The following is a 12383-nucleotide window of genomic DNA, read 5'->3' as shown; positions in this document are numbered from 1 at the left end:
ATTCACCCTCGACTCCAAGTTACTTACCACTCTGGGCTCTGGGCTTTTCTCCATCAAGGGAATGAGACTCTTGGTCAGAATGTAAATCCCTAAAAAAGGACAGGACAGTGAGAAGCCCGAAATAACGCTCTTATCATTGATTCCAATTGACACACCCACCGTCGAACATGCAAACACATGCACACATGCCCCTACTCACCGAGGACGTTGCTGGCGAAGCTCTTCTCCAGTCCTTCTGCGTTCACTTCCCGTTGGCTCATGATGCAGCCCGCGTTATTGATCTGTACAGAAGCACAAGACCTTCAGCAGTGTTTGGTAGCCGATTCTTGGGATGCAGATATTCTCCGTACTCGTGCCACTCACCAGCACATTCAGGGACTTGTACTTTCTTTTGAAGGCCTCGGCAAACTCCCAGACCTTTCTGGTCTCAGACAGATCCAGGATGTGGACGTAGATCTCCTGCGGTCAGAGGTTTGTTCAGTTTGCATCAATCAGTAACAGAGCGTATATAGTATATACTCTCACTGAGAACTTTATTAGGAACACTATACTAATACTGGGTAGGGCCTCCTCCTTTGGTCTCAAAACAACCTCAATTTTTCTTGGCATGGATTCCGCAAGTTTCCTATAGATTCAGGTTCATGTGTACATGATTGCATGACGCAATTCCAGCCGATTTGTCAGCTGCACATTAATGCTGCAAATCTCCTGTTCTATCACATCCCACGTGTTCGATTCGATTCAGATCTGGTGACTGGAAAGGCCATTGAAAAACATTGAACGCATTGTCATGTTCATGAAACCAGTTTTTGCTTCGTGTCTTGGTGCATTATCATGCTGGAAGTAGCCATTAGAAGATGTGTTAATTGTGGCCATGAGGGGATGCACATGGTCAGCAACAATATTCAAGTAGGCTGTGGCAATTCAAGCGATGATTGATTGGTATCAACCGGCCCAAAGTATGACAAGAAAAAGTTCCCCGCACCATTACAGTTGGCACAAGGCTGGTTGGGTCCATGGATTCATGCCGTTGGTGCCAACTTCTGACCTTACCATCTGTGTGCCTCAGCAGGAATCCAGATCCATCAGACCAGGCTACGTTTTTCCATTCTTCAACTGTTCAGCTTCGGTGAGCCTGTGCTCACTGTAGCCTCAGCTTTCTGTTCCTGGCTGACAAAAGTGGAACCCGACGTGGTCTTCTGCTGTTGTAGCCCATTCACCTCAAGTGTTGTGCATTCTGAGACGTTTTTTGGCTCACCACAATTGTACAGAGTGGTTACCTGAGTTACCGTACAAGAGTTCAATATAAATGTCTACAGTATGAATAAAGTGCTAATTGTATGAATCTATTTTGTTTTAAATGTTTGCTTTTCTCTGAAATTCAAAGACAAAACTACAGTGTAATGAAAACAACATATAATTAATCAGTCCTTTGGGTATATTAAGTGTGTTCTTAAAGTATACTGTATATCCGGTTCCAATTAGCAGTAAAACCTGCCCTGAAATCCCTAAAAGAAACGCATGAAGCACAGACTACAGCGCTCATGTAGGTGATCGATTTTGCTTGATCGATCAGTGCACGATATACGCAGCATACATAAGAAAGTTGCGCGTCGCGTATAGCATAGTACCACGCTTTGCTTTAAAATACCAGATATTGCTTACAAAATGTTATGCAAATGACTGAGTCATAAGCATATTTGCATATAGGCCTATGTGTCGCGTATAGCATAGTACCACGCTTTGCTTTAATATACCAGATATTGCTTATAAAAAGTTATGCAAATGACTAAGTCATAAGCATATTTGCATATTGGCCTATTTGTAAATCATACTTTACCTTGTTCCCCGACTCCTTGACGATGTCGGCCCTGGCCTCCTCGGCCTTGTCCTTGTTCCTGCACACCATGTGGACAGTTCCACCTGTGGGAGAAACACAGCTAAACTTCAAATTCAACAAATAGGGGATTCAACTTTTTTTTGTTGCCATGGTTATTGGAAATGGCCTCACAAATCCCAGATGAAACCATTGACACAAGATTGTGAAACCTTTTTAGTTTGCCCATTCTGCAAAAATGTGTTTTTTGTCTTGTCTTCAGCTAGCTTGCATATGGTGTGTAAACGGGGCAAGCTTAGTTTATAAATGATTAATGGAGATCGCTGACGGTGAGGTCTTTCTGAATTTTTCACTCGGGCCTGCTCCTGTTGGTCACGGATCAGAACCACAAAAATACCCTAGCTCCATTCTACTGTTAACTATGGCATGAGTTCTAAACTTGAATGGAGGTTTTTTTTCATGGTCTAGGAGACTGATTTACAATCATTCTACAACCCAATGTATAACCCAGTGGGTGATCGTCCCAGTCTCCTACCTTTCTTGGCGATGGCCATGGCGGTGGCCCTTCCTATGCCGCTGTTGGCCCCTGTGATCATGAAGGCGCGGCCCGCCATGGAGACCTCCAGGTCCTTCTCCACAAACTGCTTGGAAGCCGATAGGAAGGCATTCCTGGAAGGGAGGACACACCCGAGCATACACTGAATCCAGCAGCAAGCTGCAGGTTTATATTTATGCACAGCTTGTACGTTAGAGCCAGGCTTACTCGAAAGAATCTGGACATCCACTTCTGAATTCAAAATCCCATGTGGAAGAATCCAAATCACATCACATTGAATCATATGGTACAAAGGGAAATTTGTCTTTTTTCAACTAAGACTAATTACTCTATTTTCAGGCCTAATATCATGAGAAAATTTTAGGATATATTTTGTCATCGGCAGTGACTTATACTGTGAAATTTTGTAGAATAGTACGAAAATGTCAAAATTTCAATATATAATGCCATATGTAAGCAATATTACTTAAACGTAAGTAATGATATTGATTATCACCCGGTCCTGATGTATTTGTCCGTGTATTTCTATGGCTATGTGCGTGTGAGTTTGTGTGTACTAACAGTGAGGTCAGAAGAGGCCTTGTCTTTGTCCCTACTGTATGCCACTTCACAGTTTTACAGTCGTGATATCATGAAGGAGAGAGCTTGTGCCTGGCATCGTCTCAAATGGGATCATCCCCAATGGGACAAAGGGTGGGTGGGTTAGGGGTGGGGATGGTGGGGATGGCGGTCAAGAGAGCAGAGACCACTGACGGTGACAACGGGCTCGGCAATCGTTTGTGTGGAGCGTCAAGAAAGAACCTCAATCGGTCCCATTGTCCTTGGTCGAGCCATTGTTGAAGGCGGGTGATCGGGGGAATGAAGGGCGCTAGGCTCCGCCGTGCTCAGCGGGTGATGGGGAAGCTAAATGGCCGCTCTGTTCCCCGGTGTCAAGCGGAGAGCAATTAGGGTCAGAGCTGGTTAGCGGGACTGCTTCTGAGGGTAAGCGATAACACAGAACAAAGGGAGAAAGAGAGGACCCACAAAAGCCCCCCTTTTCTGTAGGAACTGGCGGGCTCTGGAGAAGAAGATGTTAGATATGATATGAAACGTCAGGATTTTGGATCATCTATGGCTGCATTGTGATTGAAGGTAATCAACGTGTGGTCCTACGTGACATTTATTGAGTCATTGTGGCTACTTTTAGCCTTTTAGACTGGCCCCTGGCCCCTACCACCTCCCTACAACTACAGTCAGAACGGCAACAACATACTTGTCAATCAAACTTCAAATGTGTATTATTTCTATACAAGGCTCCAATAGAGACCCGTGAGGTGAATTTATCCACAGCACGGTGCAATTTAATGGCAAACATTTTACGTTTTATATAAAGGCGTATGTTAAGAGCTGGACACGATTGTAAAGATTGCCTGGAGTGGATCCAGTACAACCGACAACAACCACTTACAATATTATATACCATACAACAACAATATTCATGTCTAATCTTTAAATAACATAAAAAGCCCAGACACTTTTGGTTGAGAGCATTTGTTCCAATCGTACTTAACAGAAAGTTAAGTTAAGAGGACATTTAAGGACAGTTGAGGACAGTTAAGAGCATCAACAGACCCAACAGATGGAAGGATGCACCCAGGACAACCTAATGCATTACCACCTCCATCATCATCACCTCCATCCACTCAGAAAAGAAAGAAGAGCATAGTTTTACTCACCGGGTGAACTCGGTCACTCCCTTCACGAACCAGGCGGAGTTGCGGTAAAGAGACATGGTGCTCTCCCTCTCGGTGGCCGGTGCCGTTCTCTCTCCTCCGGTTTTTAACGTGGGGACCGACACCACGTGCAGCCTTATGAATTAACATCAGCGGGCGGCACCTTGGGCGTACACCAAGTGGCAGAAAGGGTGGCATTAAAATGAATGGTCAATTAGTCTATTATTATCAGTCAATAATAACAATAATAATAATAATAATAAAAATAATAGTTGATTATATCACATTATATTATATTATATTATATTACAATATTTTTCATCATTATTAGGGTTATTATTTTATTACATTTAATAGTCCTTATTATTATTACATTTACATGTTTTTTCAATGTAGTGGTATAATCACGTGATTTATTTATCACTCACAACTCGCCATCATTAGTGCAGTTGAGTAAATATAGAGATATACATTTTTTGTATTTAGTTTTTTCGATTCAGATTCCACATTTAAATATATTGTGGAAAAAAATATTAAAACAGGCAAAACAAACGTATAATAATAATAATAATAATAATAATAATAATAATAATATTTATTTATTGTTACACTAATGTTTCTGTTGCTATGTCAGTTGAATGTTTTCTCCCTTGTATGTCGCTTTGGATAAAAGCGTCTGCTAAATGACTAAATGTAATGTCATCTAAATGTAATAATAATAATAATAATAATTATAATAATAATAATAATAATACTTATTTATTGTTACACTAATGTTTCTGTTGCTATGTCGCTTGAATGTTTTCTCCCTTGTATGTCGCTTTGGATAAAAGCGTCTGCTAAATGACTAAATGTAATGTCATCTAAATGTAATAATAATAATAATAATTATTATTATAATAATAATAATAATAATAATACTTATTTATTGTTACACTAATGTTTCTGTTGCTATGTCGCTTGAATGTTTTCTCCCTTGTATGTCGCTTTGGATAAAAGCGTCTGCTAAATGACTAAATGTAATGTCATCTAAATGTAATAATAATAATAATAATAATAATAATAATAATAATAATAATATTGTTGTGGACCTCAGTTTGGGAACCTCTGCGATGGAATACAATCGACGTCCGCAAATCACGTCCGGAGCCGCGAAGGTCCACCTGCGCTTACCTTGGTGACGTAATGCGACCCGCAGCCAATCAGAGGCCGGATCTGGAGGCACGCGGCAGGGTGCGGCACGGCCCAGGAGGTGTCGCGTGTCGCGCCTGCGCACAGGGGTTTCTGGGCGTGGGGCCATGTCGCCGCTTCGCAGAATAAAAAACAAGTTGAAATTAGACGTTTAGAAGTTTCCAGAGCTTCCTCTGTACGCGGACATTATTGGGTTTTTTTGGGTTGTTTTTTTTTGGGGGGGGGGGGGGGGTGAGGGGGGGGCGCGTCTTTATCTACATTTATTTTTTATTGTTTTTTTTTAACTGTTTGTGACAAAATGGTGAGTAACCGAATGTCAGATCCGTTCACCGGCATCATTTAACTCAGCGTACAGTGTACTGCCACCGTTATCATGGTACGTGTAGAAATTATATTAAGATTTCCAGAATTAAAAAAACAAACAAAACAACGATTAGGACAACACATGTTACTAATATTTGAAATAATATATATATATATATATATATATATATATATATATATATATAACATGTGTTGCCCTATATCGTTGTTTTATATATATATATATATATATATATATATATATATATATATTATATGAGTTGTTCTAATTAAAAGCAATCATAGCATTTTAGTTCGAGCCGTTTGTTTCCAGAACTGTGTTCATTTATCATCCTTCACGTCATACTTCACGTCCTGTTTCATCTCCAGTTCTGTTGGTCGCTCGGAGCTGCTCCTCGGGGGCAAAGAGCTCTTTTATGAATTGCTCTCGGGTAACAAAAAAGATTGTTGTGTGCTTTCCTTTTCACAGGCGCACCCTCCCTTCAAGCCTGTGACTAAAACGCCGTCGTCTTTTCGTCCTTATAAGCCTGCACCCGGCCACAGCATTGAAATGCAAAAGATTTCTTTAGTTTCAACGTGGAAGGAGCGACTGAGCCTTCACACCTTTTGGCTCGTTTCGTGTCCGTCACACATTGTCAGTTTGGGACTTTGTTAATGTCAATATTGGTTTTAAAATTGGCTTTTTTTGCATAGTGTGTTCATGCACATAGTTGATGGGACATAGGCATGATTATAATAATTTGTGCGTGCGTGCGTGTGTTCATGTCTATTTGATCCCGGTGTACTTGCTGTAGTATGTTCCTGCGCACATGGGGACCCTAGTACACATTAACCAGGCGTTAATAAGCAGGTTCGGCCCCTCGGGTGACCCTGCGAGGCTCCTATCTTGTTGAACAATGGGTCGTCTCATTCTACGCCACACAGAGAATGTGTTGAACTAGCCTTCCTGCAAGGTTCACGAGGTTCATGAGGCTGATGGTGCGAGACGGTTTTGGGGCCTTTCTGTGTGGAGTTTGCATGTTCTCCCCCATGTTCGGGTGGGTTTCCTCCCGCCCTAAAGACACGCACGCTAGTGTTGGATGCTCCTGCCGAAGCCCCTGGCCAAGACATTGGCTCTAGGTCTGGAGGCGGTGACCAGGTGGCCACTGCTCCCAGATAGCTAGGATGGGTGAAATAAAGAGGACCCATCTTCCTCAAAATGGGTCCTCTGAATTCCTGCTTCTGAACTTAGAAAGAGCTCTGACCTCCGACCTCCCCCACACACACACACACACATCCCCCAGATGCGCTTCCTGCTGCTGTTCAACCGGCAGTCCAAGCTGCGGCTGCAGAAGTGGTTCACGCCGCTGAGCGAGCGGGACAAGAGGAAAGTCATCCGCGATATGACCATGATGGTGCTGGGCCGCCCCCCGCGCTCCTGCAACTTCCTCCAGTGGCGGGACATGAAGATCGTCTACAAGAGGTATCCTAAATAGGGATGGAAAAGGGGGGTAGTGGGTGTGGGTCAGGGAGTGTGTCTGTCAAGATGAATTGGTTTGGTTCTCGTTGTCATAGCTTTCTGTTTTTCTTTGTTTCCTCATTGGAACAGAGGCTCCACTCTTTGTAGCAGGGATTGTAGCTCAGGCTGTCATGGAAGCATACCAAGAAAACACCAGTCACTCCCTCCAATAAACATGGATGGTTAAATACCTTGCTCTTGCTTGCTTTGATAATGCACGAAAAGACACACACACACACGCACACACACACACACACACCTCAAGGTCTTTTTCTGAGGGGAGGTCGGGTAGTTGACACAGAACACACAGACAATGGAGGAAAAACTTTTCGAAAACCACACTTGAGTAAACGTAGTGATATCTTGCTAAAGAACTACTCTGGTAAAAGGCAAAGTCACTCATCAGAATACTACATGAGTAAAAGCCTTAAAGTAGGTGATATTAAAGGTATTCAAGTATCAAAAGTAATTACATGGTATTAAATGTACTTAAGTATCAAAAGTTAAAATAAATCTGTGGTGTATTTCTATGTAAAAATGTATTTCGGTGTAAAAGTTCACTTTTTTGCAGCTTAATGTAACAAATTAAAAGTAAAAGTCGACAGAAATATAATAACTCACGTAAAGTACGGATACTCCCAAAGAATACTCACGTACAGTGACAAAATAGTTTCACTCTTTACTACTTTACACCACTGCACACAGAGTGGCACAGACTCACAGATCCAGCTGCCATTAAAGACTCAAGCTTCTGCATATCTATCCAATGATAAATAAATGCTCATGTAAAGCATTTATAGGAAAGTGCCATTTTATTCTCGTCGATATGAGGGAACGCTTGCTCCTTCGTCCTAATGGAGGAGCGCTGTAAAGATTTATGGCACAGATGCTCTATTTTGAGAGAGGAAGCACTTAAATGATTCAGCATATTTCCTTTGCCAAATGAAAAAAAGTTGTTGTTTTTTCAGTCGGGTGTTTGTATCCGTTATCATTAAACCTTTGACTGGGTTTTTTTCTGCCCTAATAACAGGTACGCCAGTTTGTACTTCTGCGTCGGCCTGGAGGACAAGGATAACGAGCTGCTGACCCTTGAAGTACTGCACCGATATGTGGAGCTGCTAGACAAATACTTTGGCAATGTAAGGACTATTACATAAAAAAACAGTTTTTTTTGGACTTACATTCTAATCGTGAATATAATCTTAGGTTATCAAAGAAATACGCTCAGATGTTTTTTAGGATGCTATGAGGGGATATTAACGTAGAATTATAGATGCATGAAATGACAAAGAAGTAAATAACAACTACCTACCTGCAGGCAAACCACCTGTTGTTGTATTTATTTATTTTTTTGTTTCCTGGTTTGCATCTCCAAACGCCGGAATGTGTGCGTCACGTCCTGCACCGTCAGGTCTGTGAACTGGACATCATCTTCAACTTTGAAAAGGCCTACTTCATCCTGGATGAGTTTCTGTTGGGAGGGGAGATTCAGGAAACCTCCAAAGCAGATGTGGGCTTGTCCATGGAGGAAGCCGATGTGCTTCAGGAGGTAACGTCAGAGTTACTTCAGTGGATACGTTGACGCCAGTTACTTCAAGTATTCCAGTTGTTCTTTATTCTGCTCCCCCCCCCCCCACACAGACGATGGAGGAATACATGAGCAAGCCAACCTACTGAGCCACGTTTCAAGATCGAAGACTCAGAAATGAGGCTTTCAGCTGTACCTGTCAAGAAATGTAAAAGGTGTGCACTAAAAGGGCAATTAGCTTGTAATATATGCAAGTTTTTGATTGTTGTTAAAACATATGTAAAATGACAATTTTAAGGAAAATAAATTAACCCTAACTTAAATATACTTTAGATTTCTAGTATTTCGGCATAAATGGAATATAAAGTAAGAATGTATGCTTTCATTTGTGTATCTCAGGGGATGTTTGGGCCTAAATTCATGGTGATTCATGTAATTACATTGCTGCTTTCTTTTTTCAAATTCAAATATATTTTCTCATATGAAAGTACAATTTCATTGTCTTGCATTTTGATTTTAGTTCTATACACATGTAGGTCAAGTACTGTAATCATAGTGAGAATGAGAAGGGAGATTGGGGATGTCTGACACCCCTTATTAAGACTTAAGGTAAAAGTGGAGTAGTAAGTAGTAGAGGTACTTAGAGTAGAGGTAAAAACAACAGGCCGGGGGGTAAAAACATTTATATATCCTTCTTACCTGTAATCATAAATATTACAATAGATTTCCCATATTCATGCCTGTAAGAATCTGAATACGATTTATACGTAATACGATTTCAGACACCCATAAAGTGGACCATACTATTATGCTGAGCAACCCCCCCATTGTCTTTGTATAATTGTTCTCTCAAAATTGTAATGTGCATGGAATCAAGATAAAACATAGTATACTTTATTTTTTTTAACCATTACTTATGATAAAAAAAGAGTTATTTGCCCCTTAGGAGCTTCATTGGTTTCTCCAAATAAGGAAACACGACACAGTAAGGAAAAAAATAAAGTCAATGCTTTATTAACCCCATTTACATCACATATGACCACACTTTGGAATTAATTACGAAAAACACAACTGGATCCGGGGGATTGAACACTGATTGGATTGTGTGTGTGTTGAAATGCAGGTCTGGTGAGCCACTTTTAGTGTTAGTGGTCTATTGAAAGAGTAGTTTAACAGTGAATCAAACGGATATTAAACATACCACGAAACCTACTCACCACTACGAATATGAGATACAACCATTCACCTATCTGTGCTCCTGCTAGCCATAAAATGACCCAATAAGTTGAATTTAAAGTCTTAAAAACTTGTAAACATAAGGAATTAACCAAAGTCGAATGCATTGTTTGATTTTCTTTTTATTCTCCCCAAAATATTTGATTTTAATCCCCTACACAAAAAACCCCAATATATAATATGTGTACAGTATCAACAACGCCACCATCTACTTTCCCTCGGTGGCATGGCCAACATTTTCCTCGCTGGTTTCGTCTTCTGGGTCGAGGAAGCTCATGATTTTCATCAAAGCGTCGTCGTCCAAGCTCTGCGTGTGAATGGCGCCGCCGGCGTCCTTCGCCTCCGACTGTCTCTTTTGCGGCGGCCTTCTCTCCGAGTCCATCTGATCAAAGTAGTCCTGTATTGCCTGGTCGAAGGAACCGAGCGCAGCCGGCTCGGCTTCGGCCCGGCCGCCCTCGGGCGGGGCTCGCTTTTGGCCCGCCTTGTTGTACCGCGAGTCGGGATACCGCGCCAGAAGCCGAGCCGCTAGATACGCCGCCAGCTCGTCCTCGCCGACCGTGTCATCGTAGTTGTCCTTAAGCTTGTTGGGGACGCGTGTTTGCTGTGACTTATACCCTGCCTGCCTTCCCGGCTGCACGTGAAGTTGCGACTTCCGGTTTTTACGCGGCTTTTGCCACTCGAGGGGCGGCGAACCCTGACTTCCCAAGCTCCCCAACCCCAGCACGTTTAGGATCTCCTCCGTCGTCGTGTCCTCCGGCATGTACGTCATCGGTCTGTCGGGTCGGCGTCCGTTGTAGAATTTCGAATCGGGGTTCTTGTGTTTTTTGTTTGAGGATGTCTGAGGGAATCTGTCTCCTGCCCTGGCCAATCCACTGCTCTTATGTGTCTGTGTCCTGCCCTTAAACGCAGTTCTGTCTCGGTTTGTGACTTCTCCTGTCTTGAGCATGTCAATCAGATCTTCTGGTGGTATCTGGTACTTTTGAGAAATCTGTATGAGCTGGTAGATGGCGGACGGGTCTCTGTTGTCCCTGAACTGGGACTGAGATAACCTCCTCTCAGCTCGCTGTTTCTCTTCCTCCTCATCTTCCTCCTCCTCCGCTTCTTTCAGCTCTCTTTTCTGCTCTTCTTCCGTTTTCTCCAGCACCTTCAGAAGATAATAGTCCACCAGGTTGGCCATATCATCCCCATCATCCGGTGGGCCAGGATTGGTGGACCTCTTCATGGGATAATCTTCTTCTTCTTCATCATTGTATCTGTCATCGTCTTCCTCCCCTCCATCATCACCCTCCTCCTCCTCCCGTCCCTCGTGTTGGGGCCAGTCTGCCAGTCCGCCAGCCTCATCCTCGTACGCCAAGTTCCTCTCATTGAACAAGTCCTCATCATCCTCTTCATCATCACCACCCTCCTCCTCGTCCTCATCCTCGCCTTCCTGAGCGCGCCGTTTGTGCGCGTCCTTGGCCTCAACAAGCTTCCCAAGCTCCTCAAACACCGACTGCAGCGTGGCCAGGTTCTGAGGCGTGTACTTCTCCCCCACGTCCTCACTGGTGCGCTTGACAAAGGGGCTTGCGCGGTCGGGCACCAAGTCATCTTCATCTTCGTCATCCTCCTCGTCCATGTCATCCCCCTCGTCCCCATCACCCTCCACATCAGCCTCCTCCTCCTCATCAAACATCAGCGGGTTAGTCACTCGAGGCACAGTGGCCCTTTCCTCTGGCCTGAGCCCGCCACGTTCATGTCTGGACGCCTGCTCTGTCTGCTGGACGGTGCGCAGCACCGCCTGGAGCAATTCTTGAGTCTTGTCCTCCTCGTTTGCCTCCCTCTCCCTCTCCCCAACCTCCATCTCCTCCCCCTCCGGCTGCCGCTGCTCTTCCTCTTCCCCCAGCTGGGCCTGGCTTCGCTTCGGGGAAGCCAGGGCCATCATGGCACGGAGTTTCCTGGCGTCATCCGTTTGACCGTCGTCGCCGTACTCTGTTGGGAAGAGGGGCGTCTGTAGTTGAGATTTGGCGCCGGTTCTCTGGTGGAGGCTCTCGATGTGGCGCAGGGCCTTGAGCATGTCTTCATCGGGGGTCCGATCCAGCTCGGTTCCCCTCAGTCTGTGCTCTCTTAGCGAGGCCCCCCCGACGGAGCAGGAGCTGAGGAGGAGGGGGAGTAACAGAGGCGCAAACCAGAGGAGAGCTTTCCCCGAGGTGGAGGTCTCCGAGAGCGACGGCATGGTGTCTCCTGGGGAGGAGTCAAACAGGCATGTTAGCACTGACCTTGTTCACGGTGGTTGCTCTGACACTGCCTAGAGGTGCCCCATTTATTTGGTTTACTTCAAATTTCTCTTGGACAAAATCACATCATACTATCAACATAGCGTTGTACTGCAATGCAAGACAGGAATGGATGTATATTATATATATATATATGTGTATGTATATATATATATATTTATAGTTTATATATGTATATATAAATACACACATATATATATGTATATATATATATATATATGTGTGTGT

At 43.6% G+C, this 12383-nt stretch overlaps 3 protein-coding genes across 3 annotated transcripts in view; 1 reads left to right on the top strand and 2 right to left on the bottom strand.

Annotated features, from left to right (window-relative positions):
- dhrs12la (dehydrogenase/reductase 12-like a) overlaps positions 1–4164 on the bottom strand; it is a gene marked incomplete at both ends in the record, with an annotated part of 6157 nt that extends 1993 nt beyond the window's left edge. Inside the window, 6 exons of the mRNA XM_080006265.1 lie at positions 28–89; positions 200–281; positions 364–459; positions 1841–1923; positions 2373–2506; positions 4109–4164. Coding sequence (XP_079862391.1) covers positions 28–89; positions 200–281; positions 364–459; positions 1841–1923; positions 2373–2506; positions 4109–4164 — 513 coding nt within the window. The remainder of the gene's footprint in view (positions 1–27; positions 90–199; positions 282–363; positions 460–1840; positions 1924–2372; positions 2507–4108) is intronic.
- Positions 1–9039, top strand: part of wdfy1 (WD repeat and FYVE domain containing 1) — a 26015-nt gene extending 16976 nt beyond the window's left edge. Inside the window, exons 12-15 of the mRNA XM_080006892.1 lie at positions 6904–7082; positions 8149–8257; positions 8530–8667; positions 8760–9039. Of these exons, the coding sequence (XP_079863018.1) occupies positions 6904–7082; positions 8149–8257; positions 8530–8667; positions 8760–8795 (462 nt within the window). The 3' untranslated portion in view covers positions 8796–9039. The remainder of the gene's footprint in view (positions 1–6903; positions 7083–8148; positions 8258–8529; positions 8668–8759) is intronic.
- A 1051-nt stretch (positions 9040–10090) lies between these two features.
- Positions 10091–12094, bottom strand: scg2a (secretogranin II a; the record flags this gene model as incomplete). Its single annotated transcript, XM_080006751.1, has 3 exons — positions 10091–11202; positions 11284–11705; positions 11748–12094. The coding sequence occupies 3 exons, from the start codon at positions 12092–12094 to the stop codon at positions 10091–10093; spliced, it is 1881 nt and encodes a 626-aa protein (XP_079862877.1).
- Positions 12095–12383: the final 289 nt, after the last annotated feature.

The sequence above is a fragment of the Zeus faber genome, assembly GCF_960531495.2.
Source record: "Zeus faber genome assembly, chromosome: 9".
Classification (NCBI taxonomy): Eukaryota; Metazoa; Chordata; class Actinopteri; order Zeiformes; family Zeidae; genus Zeus; species Zeus faber.
This window is presented reverse-complemented; position numbering and strand designations above follow the sequence as displayed.